This window comes from Cornus florida, unplaced genomic scaffold (genome assembly GCF_030987335.1).
Source record: "Cornus florida cultivar Cherokee Brave unplaced genomic scaffold, ASM3098733v1 CherokeeBrave_3.0.0_Hap2_Chr07, whole genome shotgun sequence".
Classification (NCBI taxonomy): Eukaryota; Viridiplantae; Streptophyta; class Magnoliopsida; order Cornales; family Cornaceae; genus Cornus; species Cornus florida.
The window spans coordinates 8,570,283-8,589,548 of record NW_026775577.1 but is presented as its reverse complement, the minus strand read 5'-3'; the positions used below and the strand labels follow the sequence as shown (position 1 = coordinate 8,589,548).

The following is a 19,266-nucleotide window of genomic DNA, read 5'->3' as shown; positions in this document are numbered from 1 at the left end:
AGGAAAAACAGAAGTTGAGAGAGTTGTATAGAGAGCAATGCAGATAACCATTATAAGGAGTTAGGCTATATGGCTCTGCAAGATTCAATATAGTCACATGACCAATTTAAGGTGTATGGAACTTGGTAGTGTTTGGATAAAAGGGTAATCATCCACAACAGTGTTCACTGTGTCTCCAACAGACTTTTATACAAGAATCACAGGACACAGTGCAAACGATTTTTCAGGAAACAATTACCAGGCTATGTAATATAGCACTGTCAATGAGAGCAAAGCAGATCAAGTTCTTCCTATCTTTTGTCTCTCTTTCTTCTCTCCTATACTCCCAGTTATTTGCACCCTATAATTCATTTGTAATGAACAATATCTTTTTCGAATACACTTAATATATGCCCATTTATATATATATATAAAATCATCTTCATAGTCATTGGTTCTAAATTTTATTACATACTTGTATCAAACATGAGTTCCAAGATCCTCACACTCGATGCATGATAGAGGAAAAGATACACTGGGCAAGCCACTTTATTTTCAAGAGTACGGCGATATAAGTTGCATCTTTTCAGAAGATGGTATATAAAATCATATGGATGCTAGGTCCTTCCACTCGCAGCCACTTGAAAAGCTCTCAGGAAGACATCAGGGGGTTGGCCACCGCTCAGCTGGTGCTTGCCGTTAATCTGTTAGAAGAGCCATTTTAGTGGAAGAACTAGCATGTATAGTCACAATTGTAACGGAAATTGAATGTGTAGATTTGATTGTTGAATTACCCACCACATAATTTGGGACTCCGGTAATATGTGCTGAGTACTTCTCAAGATCTTCATTGACCTGCATAGTTGATAGAGATAAAAACTCAGTTCGTTCATGGATATCGGAGAAAAAAAAGCTTATTATCCCATTTGATTGCCTAGAGCATGGAAGAGAACGATATAAAATCTTAAATCAATTTTTTAGTCTTCATCATTTTCTCCTCTTTATTTTAGTAGGCTATCTGGCTGCACTGCATTTGATGGTTTTTAAATCTTTTCTGCTAGGTAATCTAGTACCCTTGTGCACGAACATCCTCAATTCAGTAAAGTAAGTTACGGGAGAGGTTCAAACAAGGAAAGGCTAACTGTGGATAGTGATACCTAGGCACCTAGAGAGGAGGAAGGGCGTGGTAAGCAACAAAATGCTTCGGGAATATCTTTTATCACGTCATGAATCTTTAGACAGACTAATTACTAGTCTCATCCGATTTTGAAAACTGAAATTAGGTATCTTATGGCAATTTGGGTAGAGAAAGCTATTGTAGGGTTTATGAATTTTATTTTCCTCGGCCAACTTGGCAGCCAAAAGGTGAAGAAGAATAAACATAACACTGTGCTGCTTGCCAATGGATACAAATAAATTAAAACTTGAAAACTTACAGCAGCCAGCTCAACAGTTCAGTTCCATTTTTTATTTTTATTTTTTAAGATCTCAAGTTATAATTTTTCTTGCATTGTCTTCCTAGAAATAAATTCAAGCATAAAGTAGTTCTAAAAGAGATTACCTCCTTCAGTCCATTATTGGGGTCCTCAAGAAACTCTGCTGCTCCTTCTATTCCAACCTTCCTAGCAGATTCCACAAGAAATTCCCTGCAACGTCAATGGCTGTTGTGAAGATCTGTTGAGATTTGGAAAGATCACTAACTCTGTACAAGACAATATTATTCATGATAAAAGCTCCATTTTACCAGTGTACTAATTCTTCATTTAATGATTTCTCCACTGAAAACTTCTATTAGTTCTACTTCTAACTTGGTTTCATCAGATAAGTGGTTGCAGGCCTAAATGATGATTCATCACAATCATTTGAACCATCCAGAGAAGTGCTATTGATTGAATGAACAATCCAAAAGGATTGAAATTAAATGAAAATCGGATAATCCCTTGATGTGAACCCCCTATCATCAGAACTCATCGAACCCAGAATTGGCCCTCTATGGTATCCACGAGTTTTTCAATGCTTCAAAAATTTATTAGATGCTATTGGCATGCAATAAAAGATATTAAAATGGACATCAGATGGAATCACTTTTTTTTATCCTCATCTTTATTTATTCTTGATCTGTAGGGCAGTGGGCTACAAAAGTGACATGAACATCAAACATGAAGATCATTCTACAAGGAATAGGCTCAAATTGTTCCCCTTGGACAAGGGTGAAGAAGGATTGTTTAAATCAAATTTCGGTAAGACATGCCAATGATAAATTTCTTGTGCATGAATTTGCATCTATAAAACTAAACACACGCGAACTTGAGTATTTTATTTTGTAAAGGAAAAAACTCAAAGTTCCATGAAATTATCCTACTTAAAAATACAGCTGGCAGTTCCAAGAAAATTTAAATGTGAAGCACCATAAAAATTTGCATATAGAGACGTGTGTTTAAAATTGAAGATTATCGGAAATTTTTTTAACTAAATAAATAAAATAAAATCAAATTGCACTTACCTGTCACCTATATACTTTGCCTGTGTGAAGTAGCCAAGGAACAGCTCCTCCATGAGACTATGTTGCTTACCAACACCCTGTTTCCCAGCAAAATATGTAAGCCTGTGGCTATCCAGAGTATTTCCCCTGCATGTTCAAAACATTGTTGAGTGATATCACTACATAAACCATTCTCACACTTCACAGCTTTCCCTTCTTAATGAAATTTCTGTAAAAGATCTATAATTGAAACTTACGTGAGTCCGGACATGTTGTATTCCATCCCAAGACCCTTAAAAATCTGCAATTCAAAGCTCTCAGAATGACTTATCACATGATAGCCAAACTAAATGTAATACAGTCCCATAACATCTATGTTCACTTTTCAAGGGATGGGAGCAAACAACCTCTGTCATCCGAGCTAAAATTTGTTCAGCTCGAGACCCAAACTTGCTCCTGTAAAACTCTCGCTTGTCCACGCCTTCTTTAGGGGCAGAAGGATTCAGAAAAAAGGGGTGCCATCTAATCTGCGAATATGAGAGAGATTGATTCAGATTGGAAAATATACGTTAGAAAAACATAAAACATACATATGCATATAAGAAGAGAAGAATATCAGAACCTCGAAATCATATTGATTATTTGATGAAGCTATAGCTTTGTCCAGATTTCTTTTGCCCACGAAACACCAAGGGCATACAGTGTCTGAACTAACATCAATTTGAATAAGCTTTCTGCCAGTTGATTGGGCCATGAATCTGGTGTATTTGAAAGCTCCCTGAAAAATGACCATTTGGTGTTTCATATTCAACAAGCAAAGACTGAGAAAAACGATTATTCTTCAAAAGCTTATAATCAAAGACAAACAATACTAAAATCCCATGGACCTTTGTGTTAAACTTTGATAAGTCGGTGGAAGGGGATGGATTGATTAGCTCTGATTGAAGTGTTGGAATTCTGATAGTGTTATGGCAGATCTGATATCCGAAATTGAAAATGAGGCCAAGAAAAGATGCAACAATAACAATCCAAGTAACACACAATAATTAATGTGGTTTGGCTTAAAACCTACATCAATGGGCGAGGACGATAGAGAGATGAAGCTTCAAGATGGCTGCCTTGCACAACTAAGTACAAGTCCACTATACAGATGAAGGTCACAAGATGACTACTTCTCACAACCAAAAGCCCTGATCCTCCTACCAAAAATGAGTTCGTCTCTCAAAAAAACCAAGTTGGCCCTTATATACACAGGTTTAACATACAAAAGAACACTTTCTATTGCAACCCAAAATAAAATCCAAGTTCAAGACACCATCACAACATAAAATTGTCCTCAAGAGGACAGGTAATTGTTGTTTGGGAATTATCCCACAATCCACGTTTGTTCAATTAGCAGATTAGCTGAAGCTTCAGCTCTGGTATCATCTCCTTTAAGCATATTATGAATTATAAAATGCATTTTAATTGATATAGAATAGTTGTAAATTGTATGGAAGATCAGATAAAATGCCCATTTTTGAAGAAAGCAATGCCTTTATCATAATGTAAAATTCCATAATTTTAACCCAGCATAGAACGGAATCAAATAGCAGTTCATTTTTATAATTCAGGCTATATTCTTTCAAAGGATAGAATCTGAGAAGATAAAGCTACAAAAATTATTTGGCTCCATCAACAGGCAACCTTTGGCTCCTGCTATTTCGGGGTCTGAGGATGGTCAAATGTACGCAGCCTTAGGCTGTTTCTGTTTCCAGTTTCAAACCTTTCAATTATCTGAAATTAAATTAATGGTAATTCAACTAAACTCTAATTCGAGAGTCGAAAGTTCAATATATCGTGCAGTGCATCAAAGATTTACACAAGCCAACTATTTGTTAAGCAGGTAGCCCTTTGCCCTAAGAGAAATCCATGAAGAGATAAATTTTGGATCATTCTCCAAACTTTGACCATTATTAATCAGAATTAGAAAACGTTTTCAGATAGTATTCAGCCATTCAAAACAATCTGCAGCAATTAGGACAGCCAAGAGCAAACCCAATTTACAAATAGGAAAATTCACAAAGCACTGAAGCAGGGTCGACAAAATCACAATTTTCTGGATGTTTAATTCAAAGTTTTTTCCTTTCAAACCCCGAAGGCCCAGACCCAGATGATATTGGATATATAATGCTTAATTAGAAATGTTTTTTTTTTCGCTTTTTTTTTTTCGATTAGATTGGTAAAATATACAACAATTCAGCGAGTTCACCATAATTGAATACAAATTACATCATGAAAGCAGTGAAATAAATTTTGAAAGAACATGAGCAATTACTAAAAGAGTAACCTGGAAATGTCTGGAAACCAGATGAGTATTGAGCAGGATGCCTATTTTTTTTTGGGTAAGTAGCAGGATGCCTATTTTCTTGCGAAGCAAACACGTTTTCTTCTCGATATAGTTTGGTGGGAAGTCCTGGAGAAAAAGGGTTGGTTACAATCACAGATGATGGAAACAAAGTAGTGTAAGAAAGATCCATTTGTTTTTTAAAAAAATGCATAAAAAGGGAAATTGTCTGTTTTTTAAGCCACCCAAAAAAAAAAAAAAAAGGGGATATTTTTTTTAGTAGGATGATATAATAAAACATAGCATATTAAAACGAGAACATAAATAATAACTCTATTTTCTTTCCCGTTCATCTTTTTTATTTTGAAAATAAAAATATTATAATAGAATGGTCATTGTGATTTCTTTTATGCTCTGTTTGGGCATGAAATTAATTAGAGCCTTGTAATTGGAATAGATAGAATTGGAGAAAATTTTAGTTTTATTTTTTGAATTACTTTTCTCTAATTCCAATTCCAAAACTCCAATTTCATGGTTATCAGATTCATATGATAAATAATATTTGTCTCACTTTAGGTTTAGATAAATTATATACATGAATGTTTAACTTTTATTACTTTAATCTCTCTTAAGATTTGATGCATGTGTTCAACGACACCTCAAATTTTTGTTTTTTTTTCCATGTAAATTTATTGACCAAATTTTATAAAATGATAATTTTATCTTTTTCTTGTATGAAAATCTTGCCCACTTAAAATCACATTTGAGTTGAACGATCTAATTTGTGTATAATTTGTCTAAATTTAAAAGAAAGTGAGTGTAATTTACCATTTCTTTTATCTACTCTTGCCTGAAAAAAAAAAAGAAAAAAAAAAAATTTGAGAAACAGAATGAGAAGTTAGACTTGGTCCCCCACATTCATGGATTGGAAATCAATATTTTGATTTTCTATTTGGGACAACTTCTCACATTTTTATACAATGTATGACTTTGAGAGATACAGTGATGGTTGGACTTGGTCCCCACTCCCCCACGTTACTGGATGGGAAATCACTAAGTTGACTTGTTATTTGGGACAACTTCTCACATTTTTATCCAAAATATGACTTTATTTGGAGTTAAATGTTGTTCAAAGGTTAGGATATTTCTTCAATATATTTATAATATTTACTTTTGAAGGATATGTTTAGTGACAAAACAAGAGTAAACGTTCAAAGGGTTAGGATATTTCTTCAATATATTTACTTTTGAAGGATATATTTAGTGACAAAAAAGAGTAAACCGAAACCGACCGGGTGTAATAATATATAGTTACTAGGGTTTTTTGAAATTAATTACTAGGGTTTTTTGAATTAACCCAATTTCATTTTAGAAAATTTTCAAAACCTAAAAATACACCTACACCAATTTTTATCTTAACAAGAAACTCACCACTTACCAATTAAGCTCCAACTGGTAATGGGATTGTTGAGGGAAGGAAAAAGGAAGAACAAAAATGGAGGGGCTTGTATAGAGAGTTATTTGAACATTTTCGAACACACTTAATATATGTCAATACATATATGTATATAATCATCATCATAGTCATTAGTTCAAAATTTTATTACACACTCAATGCATGATACACTGGGCAAGCCACTTTATTTTCAAGGGTAGGGAGATTATAAGTTGCATCTTTTCACAAGACAGACAGTATATAATAAAATCATATGGTTTTGCTAGGTGCTGTCTCTTGCAGCCACTTGAAAAGCTCTCAGGAAGACCTCCGGGGGCTGGCCACCGTTCAGCTGATGCTTCCCGTTAATCTGTTAGGAGAACCGGTTTAGTGGATGAACTATAATGCAGAGTCATAATCATAATTGAAATTGAAATGTGTAGATTTTGATTCTTGAATCACCCACCACATAATTTGGGACTCCAGTAATATGTGCAGAGTACTTCTCAAGGTCTTCATTGACCTGCATTGTTGATAGACAGCAAACTCAGTTCGATCATGGACATCAAAGAAACAAAGATTATGACCATATTTAATTGCCTAAATCATGGAAGAGAAAATATATAAAATTAATTTTGGTATTTTATGGGAATTTGGGTAGAAAATTATGAATTTAAAAGGAGCAGAAGAATAAACAAAACACTAAAAATTAAAGAAACTTCAAAACTAAAAGTTCAGTTCCTTTTTTATTTTATTTTATTTTGTTTTTAAAGATATTTCAGGTTTTGATTTCTCTTGCATTGTCTTCCTAGAAATCAATACAAGCATGAAGTTCTTAAAGAGATTACCTCCTTCAGTCCATTATTGGGGTCCTCGAGGAACTCTGCTGCTCCTTCTATGCCAACCTTCCGAGCAGATTCCACAAGAAATTCCCTGCAATCAGGTTGCACATGTCAATGGCTGTTGTGAAGGTCTGTAAAGATTCGGAAAAGTCACCAACTCCATACGAGATAATTTTATTCGTGATAAAAGCTCCATTTGCACCTCCATTCTCCATGATGAAAACTTCTTTTAGCTCTACATTGTTTCATCAGCTAAGTGGTAGTAGACCTAAATGACGGCTAGTCACAATTATTTGAAACTCCATAAAAGTAGTTTTGATTGAACGAACATTCAAAAAGGTTGAGACTAAGTGAAAAATTGGATAACCTCTTAACGTGAACCCCCTATCATCAGAACTCATTGAACTTCAAAAATTCATTAGATACAAATCGCATTAATTAAAATAGACATCAAATGGAATCACTTTTTTTTATCCTCAGCTTTATTTATTCTCCATCTTTAGGGCAGTGGGCTACAAAAGTGACATGAACATCAAACATGATGGTCATTCTACAAGGAATAACCTCAAATTGTTCCACTTGGACAAGGGGTAAAGAAGGATTGTTTAAATCAAAGTTCGATAACACACGCCAATTATAACTTTCTTGTGCATCAAACATGCTCTCAAAAAAAAAAAATAATATTGCACTTACCGGTCACCTATAAACTTTGCCTGTGTAAAGTAGCCTAGGAACAGCTCCTCCACGAGACTATGCTGCTTACCAACACCCTGCTTCCCAGCAAAATATAATAGCCTGTGGCTATCCAGAGTACTTCCCCTGCATGTTTCAAAACAATGTCAAGTGATATCACTGCATAAATCATCCTCACTCTTCACAACTTCCCCTTCTTGACAAAGTTCTTGTAAATGAAAAATACTTGAAACTTACGTTAGTCCGGATTTGTTGAATTCTAGCCCAAGTCCCTTAAAAATCTGCAATGCAAAGCTCCCAGAATGAAGAATCACACGATAGCCAAATTAAATGTAATGCAGTCCGATAATGTAAAATTTCACTATTCAAGGAATGGGAGCAAACAAACCTCTGACATCCGAGCTAGCATTTGGTCAGCTCGAGATCCAAACTTGCTCCTGAAGTACTCTCTCTTGTCAACGCCTTCTTTAGGGGCAGAAGGATCCAGGAAAAAAGGGTGCCATCTAATCTGCTAATAGACTGATAGTAAATCAGACTCGAAAACATACGTTGGAGCATCATAAAACATACACAAGCATATAAGAAGAGAAAAATATCAGAACCTCAAAATCATATTGATTATTTGATGAAGCTATGGCGTTGTCCAGATTTTTTTTGCCCATAAAACAAAATGGGCACACAGTGTCTGAACTGACATCAATTTGAATAAGCTTTCTGCTAGTTGATTGAGCCATGAATCTAGTGTATTTGCAAGCTTCCTGAAAAATGACCATTCGGTGTTTCACATTCAACAAGCAAAGACCAAGAAAAACCATTATTCTTCAAAAGCCTTAATCAAAGACAAACAATACTAAAATCCCATGGACTGTTGCCCTAAACTTTGTGCTAAATTCTGATAGTGTTATTCTGATATCCGAATTGAAACAAGACCAAGAAAAGATGCAAAAACAACAATCCACGGGAACATGGTTTGGCTTAAAACCTACATCAATGGGCGAGAAAGATCGAGAGATGAAGGTTCAAGATGACTGCCTCTCACAACCAAGCTCACTATACAGATGAAAGTCACAAGATGGCTGTTTCTCACAGCCAAAATTGTCCGAAAAGATGCAAAAACAACAATCCACAGAACACACAATATTTAATGTGGCTTGGCTTAAAACCTACACCAATGGGCGAGAAAGATCGAGAGATGAAGTTTCAAGATGGCTACCTCTCACAACCAAGCTCACTGTACAGATGAAAGTCAGAAGATGGCTGCTTCTCACAGCCAAAATTGTCCTCAAGAGGGCCGGTAATTATTGTTTGGGAAGTATCCCATCATTCACATATGTTCAATCAACAGATTTTTTTTTTAGCTTCAGCTCGAGTGTCATCTATTCATCTCCTTTACGCATATTACAAATTATAAAATGGATTTGAATTGATATGGAATTATTGTAGATTGTATGGAAGATCAGATAAAAAGCCCATTTTTGAAGAAAGCAATGTCTTTGTGTCAAATTTCATGGTTTTAACTAAGCAGAGAAGGGAATCAAATAGCGGTTCATTTTTTTTAAAAATATAATTCGGGCCATCTTCTTTAAAAGGATCGAGTGTGAGAAGAGAAAACTACAAAAAATTGTTTGGCTCCTCAATATGAAAAAATGACTAGCCAGGTGCATGAGGGGGCTGTCACTGCAGAGTCTGAGGAGAGTTTGATGTAGGCACTTTTAACTCTACGTGTGATTAGATTTTGAGGAGAGTTTGATGTACGCAGAGTCCGAGGAGAATTTGATATATGCACTTTTAACTCTACATGGAAAGGCTGTTTCGGGTTTCGAACCAAATTAATCAATTTGAGGTTCAATATCTCTTGCATTGAAGCAGAGATTTACACAAGCCAATAATTTGTTAAGCATGTGGCCCTTTTCCCTTAGAGGAATCCACGAAGAGGTAAATTTTCGATCATTCTCCAAACTTTGACCTTTCTTAATCAGAATTAGAAAACATTTTCAGATATTGTTTAGCAATTAGATGATGTTGGATATATAATGTTTAATTACAAATGGGTTTTCTTTCTTTTGATTAGATTGGTAAAATATTCAACAATTCAACGAGTTCACCAGAATTGAATACAAATTACATCAGGAAAGCAGTGAAATAAAATTTGAAGAACATGATCAGCAAGAACCAAAAGAATTAGCAGGCATAGAAAGTGAGAAAAAAAAATATATTTATATATAATTATACAAAAACTAACCTGGAAAAGTCTGGAAACCAGATGAGTACTGACTACTGAGCAGCAGGATGTGTATTTTCTTGCGAAACAAACACGTTTTCTGCTTTATACAGTTTGGTGGGAAGTATTGGAGAAGAAAAGTTGGTTACGGATTAAAGAAAGTCAAAGAATGCATAAAAAAGAAAGAAAATAAGTAATTATTTATACTGTCGTCTTCATATACCAAAATAAAAAATAAAAAAAGAAAGAGATATTTTATATGAAGACGACAGTATAAATAATTACTTATTTTCTTTCTCTTCTTCTCTTTCATGGTTGGTCTCCACGCTAATCTTTTAAAAATCACTTCTTTGACTTTTTATCCCTAGTTTAAGTTGTAGACCTTAATCATCTAGATGATTGGACTTCAAAGATATCATTTAATATTATATTTATATACCAGAGTGATGCTCAAATGAAGTTTTAACCCATGACACTTTATAATAACATTTATCTTTTTATTGTGTTCCTTTATAAATATTGAAACACAATCTAATCATTTAAAAAGATAATTGTATAAAGATTATATAATTAAAATTTTGTATTAAAATTTATTTAAAATAGATTACATAAGTCTATTTATTTCAATCAAATTACACTATTAAATTTGATCAAGCAAAGTTATTTTTCTTTTTAATTTGTATTTTTGCTAATAATGCAAGTGTCTCGTATAATTTTATTTTATGACATTTTAAATTATTATTATTATTTTTTTTACAATAACATAACTTTAATATTTATAATATGATGATATAATTTGTGCATTATTTTCTTTGTCCAAATAGTAATTTAAAAGAGAGCTCATGAAAAATATTGTGCTCAAAGATTTTGTAAAAGCATTACTCAAGTTAAAATTAAGAAAATATTGGTAATAATTTTTTAAAACTAAGGCCAATTTTGTAATTTAACATTAAGTAATAATTTTGTAATTTTAAACAATTTTTGCAATTTAACATTATTTAATGGCCCATTATTATTTTTGACTTATTTTGAGAATTCTTTATCAGAAAAAAAAAAAAATAAAAATAATCAGGTGGTACTATTTAATCTTGAAGATTCGGTTATGCAACAGTGGTACTGGAGCACGGACAGGTTCACCAAACCTTCTCCCAAGGTTCTCGGAACCTCAACAATACAATCCAATCTCTCATTTTTTTTTTTCTCGTTCTCTCTCTTCCCAATTTAATCATTCCAATTTAATTTTATCTGAAATTTAGATATCCAATTACACTTCATTTCTTCAGATTCAGTCCTTCAGATTCAGGTACATTCTCTCTTCCCTCTTTCCTCGGATCGAATTTTCTCGTTCATTTCCTTTCTGTTTTTGCTTTCTTTCCTTTTCGGTTTTCTAGTTTGTCACTAGTGTTGTGTGTGTTGCGTTGAATTGAATCAATTCGAAATTTAGATTTTCCCTTAACTTTGTTTAGTTATGCGTTTGGTTATGAGAAATCCCAAGGAAAAGGAAAGAATAAAAAAAAGAAGGTATACGCACTTGAGTATCTTTTGTTTTCCTCAGGTTTCTTAGCGACCAAACAGATCATTTTGATGTAATAAGGATGGAATCGTTTGGTTTATGCATACCCTTTTGCCCCTAATTTCACTTCTCTTGATTCCTGCTGTCAAATTCAGAATTTTCTGTTTCAATTAGTTTTTGGTAACACAAATTTTGGATTTTGAGCTAGTCTGGGTCTCAATTTGTTCAACTCTCATTGCACACATTGTTGAATTGCATCTTAATCATTGTTGTTGTTTGAATTGCTTAATTATGTTCTGATTACTATGGCTTCTAGGTTTAAAATGGATCTTGATGACATTTTGGGTGACTCCCGGCCTGCGAGCCTTCCAACCAAGAGTGCAATTTATGTATGGGGCTATAACCAGTCTGGGCAAACGGCTAGAAAGGGTAAAGAGAGGAACTTGAGGATCCCGAAGCAGCTCCCACCTGAGCTTTTCGGATGCCCTGCCGGCATTAATTCACGCTGGTTGGATATTGCTTGTGGCCGAGAGCACACTGCGGCGGTGGCCTCAGACGGGTCGCTTTTTACTTGGGGTTTGCTCTCTGCTCATGCATTATGCTTAAGTTTGTTATTTCATTAAAGTTTGAAACTTATTTTCATTGGATTTATTGGTGATTTACCACAAAATATTTTCTTAGGTTAGGATTTATGTTTCTTGTGATTTTTTTCACTTGAGTAGAAGTCATATTCTCAATCCCAATTTATGTGGTGTTGCTCTGTCCAAATAAAATTTAACATATCTATGACTCCTGTGATTTCTTTGCTCATTGTTGACCATTTTACACTGCAACTGGGTCCTGACCATGGGCGCTTAAATCCATTCTCACTGCCTGCAAAGGCAAGGAAATGAGGATGATTGGTGAACTTGTGGTGGCTTATTTTCTTGTTATACAAGAAGAAACGGAAGTGTTGAACTGAGGATTTGATTATTTTTCCCCTGCATAGACTTTTTCTACTAGCTACCACTCCCTATTAGCTTCATCCTTGTATTTCCAATATAAGATGCATGAGAATTTGAATGCATGGTAAAATAACAAGGAAGTTTGAATATAATTGCAGCGCATACATGAGATGTAGAATATAACCCTAATTGTAATATAATTTTCCAAAATGGCACGGAAGATTTTAGTTACTGATGTCCTGCAGAGAGATCCTGACGTCTTTTGGAGCTGTGAAAATCTTGATTTATAATTTTTGTTGTTCTTCACCTTTTTTTTTTTTACTTCTTATAATTTGTTGTCAGAAGTAGTCAATTGTATATTTAGTGCTATTCTAGCATATAGCATTCAATCAATTTAGATGCAATGTTATATATTTGTTCATGCTATTAACTTGGTACAATCAACACAACATTTACATTTTGTCTATCTGTATATTAAAAAATAAATTGTAAAAAATATATACTTTTTTCTCAAGCTCATATGTTTGAGCTAAAATGGTTCTTATAAAAAAAAAATCAGAGGAAAAACACCTTGAAGGCTCTATTTCTATATGGAATGGAAAAACGCCTTGAAGGCTCTATTTCTATATGGAATAAATTATTCATGTATTTTTAACAGATTAGGAGAGCATCACTATTCTTCTAAACTTTGTTTTTCTAAAAAAAAAAAAGAAGAAAAAATCTTAGAAAAAATTTATCCGGTTAAAATCAGAGCCTTTAGTATTGTACCAAAGAGGTGACATCCTAAATATCAGGAGATTGTTGAGATTTAGGTTTGTCTCACTGAGTTTGATAGGAGAAGAACAGTCAAAAAGGGAAACCAATTAATGAGCTGAGGAGTCCTGATTATGGTTGGTTTAAGCATAATTATAGCTGCTGAATTGTTGCATGGATAAACATGTATTTTCCTTGTAATGAAAACTGTGTTTTTTAATTGCTTATAGCCTTATACCATCAGTAACCAATTCTGCATGAGTTTTCAGGGGCAAATGAATTTGGCCAATTAGGGGATGGAACTGAGAACGGTAGGAAACACCCCAAGAAAGTAAAACAACTGCAGACTGAATTTGTAATATCAGTATCTTGCGGAGCCCATTGCACTGCTGCTATTGCAGAACCGCGTGAAAATGATGGAACCATCTCATCTAGAAGACTTTGGGTTTGGGGGCAAAATCAGGTAGTACTTGTTATTCCTTTAGGTTCATCATTTCTTATCTTTTAATAGATCCTTCTAAGTATCTTTTGTTTTTTTTGTCTTCTCAGGGCTCTAATTATCCACGTTTGTATTGGGGAGCCTTTACTCCAAATACGGTATTTGATGTATTTTTGATTTACTACAAGGATAAAATTGAATATGCAACTGTTTCATTTATGGGCAATGGCCAGACCTTAAACAAGATTCCTAATCAGTGCCATATAATATAAGAATAATTAACTATAGTAACTTACACTAGTTATTGCAGTTGGAATTTTCCTTTTCAAATATGAATCGGTAACTCTTAGATTCTCAAATGTATATGGTACTCATACCTTCTTGCTTGGAACTGTGTCATCCCAGTTATCTATCAAATATTTTACAACATCGGGATGATTTCAGACTTTATTTGTGAATTTAATCTTTGAACTTCTTTTACCTTTAAGAGTGGTCCCTTGTCATTTGTTTGATAAGTTTAATCTGATGCATGGATTTGCGTCTAAATGTTCTGAACTGTATGATAATTAAGGCATCTGTACAAAATCAAGCTGATATTCTTGAGTTCATTTGTTGATTCTGCATGACCTGGTTGCTTTACAGACAGATAGTATTTCCTATCAAAAGAACATGAAAATGTTCCTCCACTCTTTTTTTTTTTTTTTTTTTTAACTTCCAATTTGCATATTAATATTGAATCATTTCATTTGTTTCAGACCATTCGCCAAGTTTCTTGTGGGGCTGTCCATGTTGTGGCTCTATCAGAGGATGGCCTGCTTCAAGCTTGGGGTAATACATTTCTAAATTCATGATTTAGTGCTATACTTTTTCTCCTCTTTCTCTGAAATACAGTTCATACATTCCATGCAACCGTCTTCTATGTACTCAGTTAATTTCTTTGATGAAAGATGTATGAATATGTGTGTGCAGATATATTAATGCACAGAGTTTGTATCTGATCATATATACTTACCTGCCTTTCTAATATTTCATTCACAATACACGTCAGAAAGGACGACTATGTCTTCATTCTCCGGTGTCAGGCAATGAATTAATTAAAATTTAATCACTGTTCTGATAAACCAGGCTACAATGAATATGGTCAGCTTGGAAGAGGTGTTACTTGTGAGGGACTTCAGGGAGCTCGTGTTATAAGTGCGTACGCGAAGTTCCTTGATGAAGCCCCTGAGCTTGTGAAGATAACCCAAGTGTCATGCGGGGAGTACCACACTGCAGCTATTTCAGAGAAAGGCGAGGTGTAAGTGATCTGAAGGACCTTTCTTGATGGGATAAGTTCTATTTTTAAGCAAAAGAATTGTGGTTATCCGCATGGCACAGGTGAAATTGTTTGATGGTTAAAAAAACATTTCTTATGGAGATCTCAGTAGTCAGCAGACAGGATGCGGTGGATGTGATACACCTTGATTCACGAGTTTGGTCCCGCAGCTTGGCTATCTACGCCACTGAAAATTACTTTATTCTAAATGTCTTGTAGTTCATGCTACTAACTTATGCATTTTACTTTTGCTTTTAATATTTTCTCTTCATATTGCTTAGATACTGATGGGAAATGGTACTGTTCTGTAAATTTGTACTTGTGAACACATGCATGTGTATTGTCTGTATTATTGTGCGATTAAGGGGTATTTGAGTTTCCCATATAATGGGTGGATACGGCATTAGGGGATCTAAAACTGGAGTGGCACCTAATTATTTATTTGGTTCTTCCTTTTAAGTTTGTTTTGCCCTCTGTTTCTCCTTTTCTTTTGTGCTTTATATATATAGCTAGAGAGAGTCAAAACGACATGCATGTTTCCTGTTACCCTTACAAATTTTATACAAATTCTCTCTAGGTATAATATATGTATATATATCCAGAAAGAGTTCGCATATTAATTGATCATTAATATGATCAATTATATGTTTTAATTAAAGAGACGCTGCAAAGATAATATCATGTTCACTGTGTGATGTAAATTTGGAGTCAACCTATTTAAATGCCACAATGCAAGTTAATCATCAATAAAATTTATTGAAGACGAGGATAACTCTCTCTCTCTCTCTTTCCTCCCCCTGAATTGTTATTCTTTGCTGTTGTTCCTTTCTATGCCTTGAAAAATATTTCTTGGAATTGTTTTTTATAGCTCAAGTGTCTTAGATTTCAATTATATATATATATGTATGTATTTTCTCTTGTTTTCCATTTTTTTTTGGTATGCTTTTTACTTCATACATGCACATTTGTCTAGTCACGTCCAGAGGTTGGGATTATTGGGTTTCTCAAGGCTGGACACAAACTTGGTACTTGTGCAGTTGCACCATTTACCTACATGCATGGTACCATCATCTTTTTTTTTTTTTTTCTCCCCCCCCCCCCCCCCCCCCCCCCCTTTTTTTTTGTAAATGAACATGTCACCATCCTTGGTCTGTATGGTTTTATTTGATTTGACTTGAGGAACAATACAATAGTTTGTAACTTATAGCAATTAATCATTAATGGTAGTTAACATTTCCCGAGCCAATGTCGTATGTATTAAATTTCTTTAATGTCGAGGGCCTTCAATTAAGAGCATAATTTCTAGTTAAAGAATTCTGATCCCCTCAATTCTAAGCATCTTTTATATTCTTTTAGTATTTTTGGTGTTTCCATCAAATTTTTTGCATAGGCTTCATTCTATTAGAATAACATTGGTAGGTCCTAATTGAATGACCCATTTAGTTGCAGATCACATAAAAATAGTTCCACTTGAAGAGAGAAAAAATGTAGTAGTTCCATATTTAACATAGTTATTTACTCGCTGAGTTAATTGAATACAGTTTCCTATATATTTTGCATATTGATCCTGGCAGTCTCTGTTTTTTGAGTTTATTATTCCATATTTAACATAGTTATTTACTAGCTGAGTTAATTGAATTCAGTTTCCTATATATTTTGCATATTGATCGTGGCAGTCTCTGTCTATTGAGTTTATTATCTGGTTCTGGATGGACTATTTTCATTCAAGATATCCTCCACCCTTTCACTTTTCGATTGCTTTGAGGTCATTTTTTTCATAGCATTTCAAATTCTGGCAAATTCTTTATCATTTGCATTATTTCTTCTTGTTTTCACAGCTATACCTGGGGGCTAGGAAATATGGGTCAACTTGGGCATTGTTCTCTTCAGTATGGGGATAACGAGTTATTACCTAGGCGAGTGGTTTCCCTTGACGACATATTCATAAAGGATATTGCATGTGGTGGTGTGCATACATGTGCTATGACTGTGAAAGGGGCTCTTTATGCTTGGGGTGGTGGTCAAGCAGGGCAGCTAGGCCTTGGTCCTCAAACTGGATTGTTCTCATGTGTCCCTAATGGATCTGACATGATGCTTCGCAATATCCCTGTTTTGGTTGTCCCAGCTGATGTGCAACTTGTTGCTTGTGGACATTCTCACACACTTATTTCTACAAGAGATGGAAGAATTCATGGATGGGGTTACAATAGCTATGGTCAAGCTGCTAATGAGAAATCCACATATGCTTGGTATCCATCACCCGTTGATTGGTATGGTATAGCTAGTTACTGCCTTTTGTTTTTCGAGCATCATAGATAAAAGTAGTTCTGCTGAAATAATTATTCATGTAGGTGCGTTGGGGAAGTACGGAAACTGGCTGCTGGTGGTGGCCATTCAGCTGTGTTGACGGATGCATGTTCCTTGAAGGAGTTGTGCGAGTTCAGGATAGCAGACACTCTGACTCTGTCAAATGCTTCTGAGGTTGAGGATATCGCGGCCAGAACTGGATCAGATGCTCTAGTACGCTTTTGTGAAAGATTAAGGTATTGATTTTGCTCAAGAGTTGTGGCTCTTTGGATAGGATACATCATCCCTGCCTATTGTTCTCCAAAGTTGTTTTTTGTCTAGCGCCTACTTGAAGTTCATTTTGTCATTCCTGTTTCTAAATTATTTGATCAAACTTACTTTTAGCAAATTTTTCATCTTTTTGCACCCTGTGATGGAATTTTTTATCCTTTAATCCACTTCCTTCTCGAACTAGACACTTGTGAATGAAGCTGATAAGAACCATCTCTATTGTCTAGTCATTGGAATAAATAATCCGGAACATAATGCTTTTAAATAATTGTTAAAGCTCTCATTCTCTGTGAACCACCTTCTATATATTTTGTGGCTGTACCAAATTTTTTGAAAACTCTGAGAACCAACCTGTAACTAGGACTTGGGTTCTTCTTTTAAGCTCCTATACTGCAAAGCTCGCTCTTATACCCAAAAGCTCAACCCATTTTTTTCTTTTTCTTTTTTAGTTAACAACCAAGATCTCAACCGAGCTCAACATTTGGAAATATCCATTGCGTTCATATCTTAGGCTTACCCAGGATTTGATAGGGGGCTGTAAAGAGCTGAGCCAAGCTGAGCATTGTGCTGTTAGGCTTCGGTCAGCTAGGTATAGATGCTGCTGGCACTTGTGAGCTTGGCTTATGTTGTTTAGGCTTGGTTTCCAACCTTTTGATGGAGCATGTACTTGGCTTGTTTGAGCTAGCCTCACTACTATGGAACAATGAGCGGCTAGCAGTGTTCAAGGAGAAGATGACTGTCATATCAAACCCTCAAACCCAATCATGAATTATATATCCTTTTTTTTTTTTGTTTGATAAGTGGAAGCAAATTTACAGATCTTTGACTATTAAAGGTTGAAACGCCTTCCCAGATTGAAAGTACACTTAGAAGACAAAATGTGAAGGTTCTTACATGGATCAATGTGGACTAGATCTGCCATTCGCTATCTTGTTCAAGTGTGGCTCATTCAATAAATATGCTTGAAACTTAGGCTTGAGTTTGGCTTGTTTAATTGAATGAATGAGCGTGAGCAAGCTTTTAATTGAGCTGAGTCTGAGCTGTTTGTCAATGGCTGCTAGGCATTTGCTACAAACAATATTTGAATTGAATGTTATTTTTGAATTCAGAAGTCCACACTGGTTTTTAGTCTTATTGTTTGAGTTAAATGAATATAAAGGATCACTGATCATCTGGTCTTTGCTATTTGTTTGTTTGCATGCTTATCTATTTTTTGTATAGTTTTTCGGGTGCAATTGCAACACAGCGTATCTTCTCAGCCGTGAATTTTGTTGCAAATTATTTCCAGTAGATATTCATTACACATTCATTTATGCTATATATTATCTGCTTTCATTTCTTCAATTTTACTTGCGTACTTGTGATGAAGCAGCCGTGTAAACCAGTTGTTGTCTCTACAGGGAACATTTGCTTGACGTTGGTGATTGCTGGTACGAAGAAGATGAATTTGAAGAGGTCAGGAACTGAGAATACAATCAAACTGGTTCCAGTATTACCAACTATCCTGTTGTTGTGTATTAACTGTATATCATCTCTTTATTATTGATCCAAGAAGGCAGACTCGAAAAACAGGGGAGCTTTTTGTCATTAAATTATCAATGACTGATCATTGAAATCCTGTAATCTTGGATGTGTAGTTAAACATTTGTAAAACCATCATTAGTCCCTGTACTTCATATTTGACAGCATAATACCAGGTGTTCATATTAATATTATGTAATGAGGTCGAAGCTTTTGGATTGGTACT

General features: G+C 34.7%; 3 protein-coding genes across 5 annotated transcripts; 1 reads left to right on the top strand and 2 right to left on the bottom strand.

The window, feature by feature from the left end:
• Window positions 1-368: 368 nt before the first annotated feature.
• LOC132316017 (uncharacterized) lies at window positions 369-4,967 on the bottom strand. 3 transcript variants are annotated; one of them, XM_059814501.1, is made up of 9 exons: window positions 4,791-4,967; window positions 3,349-3,438; window positions 3,084-3,239; window positions 2,869-2,988; window positions 2,719-2,762; window positions 2,483-2,608; window positions 1,541-1,625; window positions 778-834; window positions 369-683 (listed from the first exon to the last, which is right to left on the bottom strand). In XM_059814501.1, the coding sequence occupies exons 3-9, from the start codon at window positions 3,213-3,215 to the stop codon at window positions 597-599; spliced, it is 651 nt and encodes a 216-aa protein (XP_059670484.1). In that variant the 5' UTR covers window positions 3,216-3,239; window positions 3,349-3,438; window positions 4,791-4,967; the 3' UTR covers window positions 369-596. The 3 variants fall into 3 exon arrangements, with proteins under 3 accessions (XP_059670484.1, XP_059670483.1, XP_059670482.1); XM_059814500.1 differs by lacking the exon at window positions 4,791-4,967 and adding an exon at window positions 3,534-3,646; XM_059814499.1 differs by lacking the exon at window positions 3,349-3,438.
• A 1,367-nt stretch (window positions 4,968-6,334) lies between these two features.
• On the bottom strand, window positions 6,335-10,148 carry LOC132316016 (uncharacterized). The gene is made up of 8 exons (XM_059814498.1): window positions 10,000-10,148; window positions 8,360-8,515; window positions 8,146-8,265; window positions 7,995-8,038; window positions 7,758-7,883; window positions 7,071-7,155; window positions 6,689-6,745; window positions 6,335-6,592 (listed from the first exon to the last, which is right to left on the bottom strand). Exons 2-8 carry the CDS (start codon window positions 8,489-8,491, stop codon window positions 6,506-6,508), a joined length of 651 nt encoding a protein of 216 aa, XP_059670481.1. The 5' UTR covers window positions 8,492-8,515; window positions 10,000-10,148; the 3' UTR covers window positions 6,335-6,505.
• Window positions 10,149-11,081: 933 nt separating this feature from the next.
• LOC132316014 (ultraviolet-B receptor UVR8) lies at window positions 11,082-19,266 on the top strand. Its single transcript, XM_059814497.1, has 9 exons — window positions 11,082-11,281; window positions 11,808-12,067; window positions 13,458-13,651; window positions 13,738-13,785; window positions 14,383-14,455; window positions 14,753-14,924; window positions 16,781-17,212; window positions 17,294-17,485; window positions 18,920-19,266. The coding sequence occupies exons 2-9, from the start codon at window positions 11,815-11,817 to the stop codon at window positions 18,984-18,986; spliced, it is 1,431 nt and encodes a 476-aa protein (XP_059670480.1). The 5' UTR covers window positions 11,082-11,281; window positions 11,808-11,814; the 3' UTR covers window positions 18,987-19,266.

Excerpts from the sequence above, each read along its gene's own strand:
- LOC132316017 (XM_059814501.1), bottom strand. The coding sequence starts at position 3,215 with ATGGCCCAATCAACTGGCAGAAAGCTTATTCAAATTGATGTTAGTTCA. Across the intron at positions 2,989-3,083 it reads ATAATCAATATGATTTCGAG|ATTAGATGGCACCCCTTTTT; the intron begins GTTCTGATATTC and ends TCATATTCGCAG. Across the intron at positions 2,609-2,718 it reads TACAACATGTCCGGACTCAC|GGGAAATACTCTGGATAGCC; the intron begins GTAAGTTTCAAT and ends TTGAACATGCAG.
- LOC132316016 (XM_059814498.1), bottom strand. The coding sequence starts at position 8,491 with ATGGCTCAATCAACTAGCAGAAAGCTTATTCAAATTGATGTCAGTTCA. Across the intron at positions 7,884-7,994 it reads TTCAACAAATCCGGACTAAC|GGGAAGTACTCTGGATAGCC; the intron begins GTAAGTTTCAAG and ends TGAAACATGCAG. Across the intron at positions 6,593-6,688 it reads CTGGAGTCCCAAATTATGTG|ATTAACGGGAAGCATCAGCT; the intron begins GTGGGTGATTCA and ends TTCTCCTAACAG.
- LOC132316014 (XM_059814497.1), top strand. The coding sequence starts at position 11,815 with ATGGATCTTGATGACATTTTGGGTGACTCCCGGCCTGCGAGCCTTCCA. Across the intron at positions 13,652-13,737 it reads GGGTTTGGGGGCAAAATCAG|GGCTCTAATTATCCACGTTT; the intron begins GTAGTACTTGTT and ends TTGTCTTCTCAG. Across the intron at positions 14,925-16,780 it reads ATTTCAGAGAAAGGCGAGGT|CTATACCTGGGGGCTAGGAA; the intron begins GTAAGTGATCTG and ends TTGTTTTCACAG.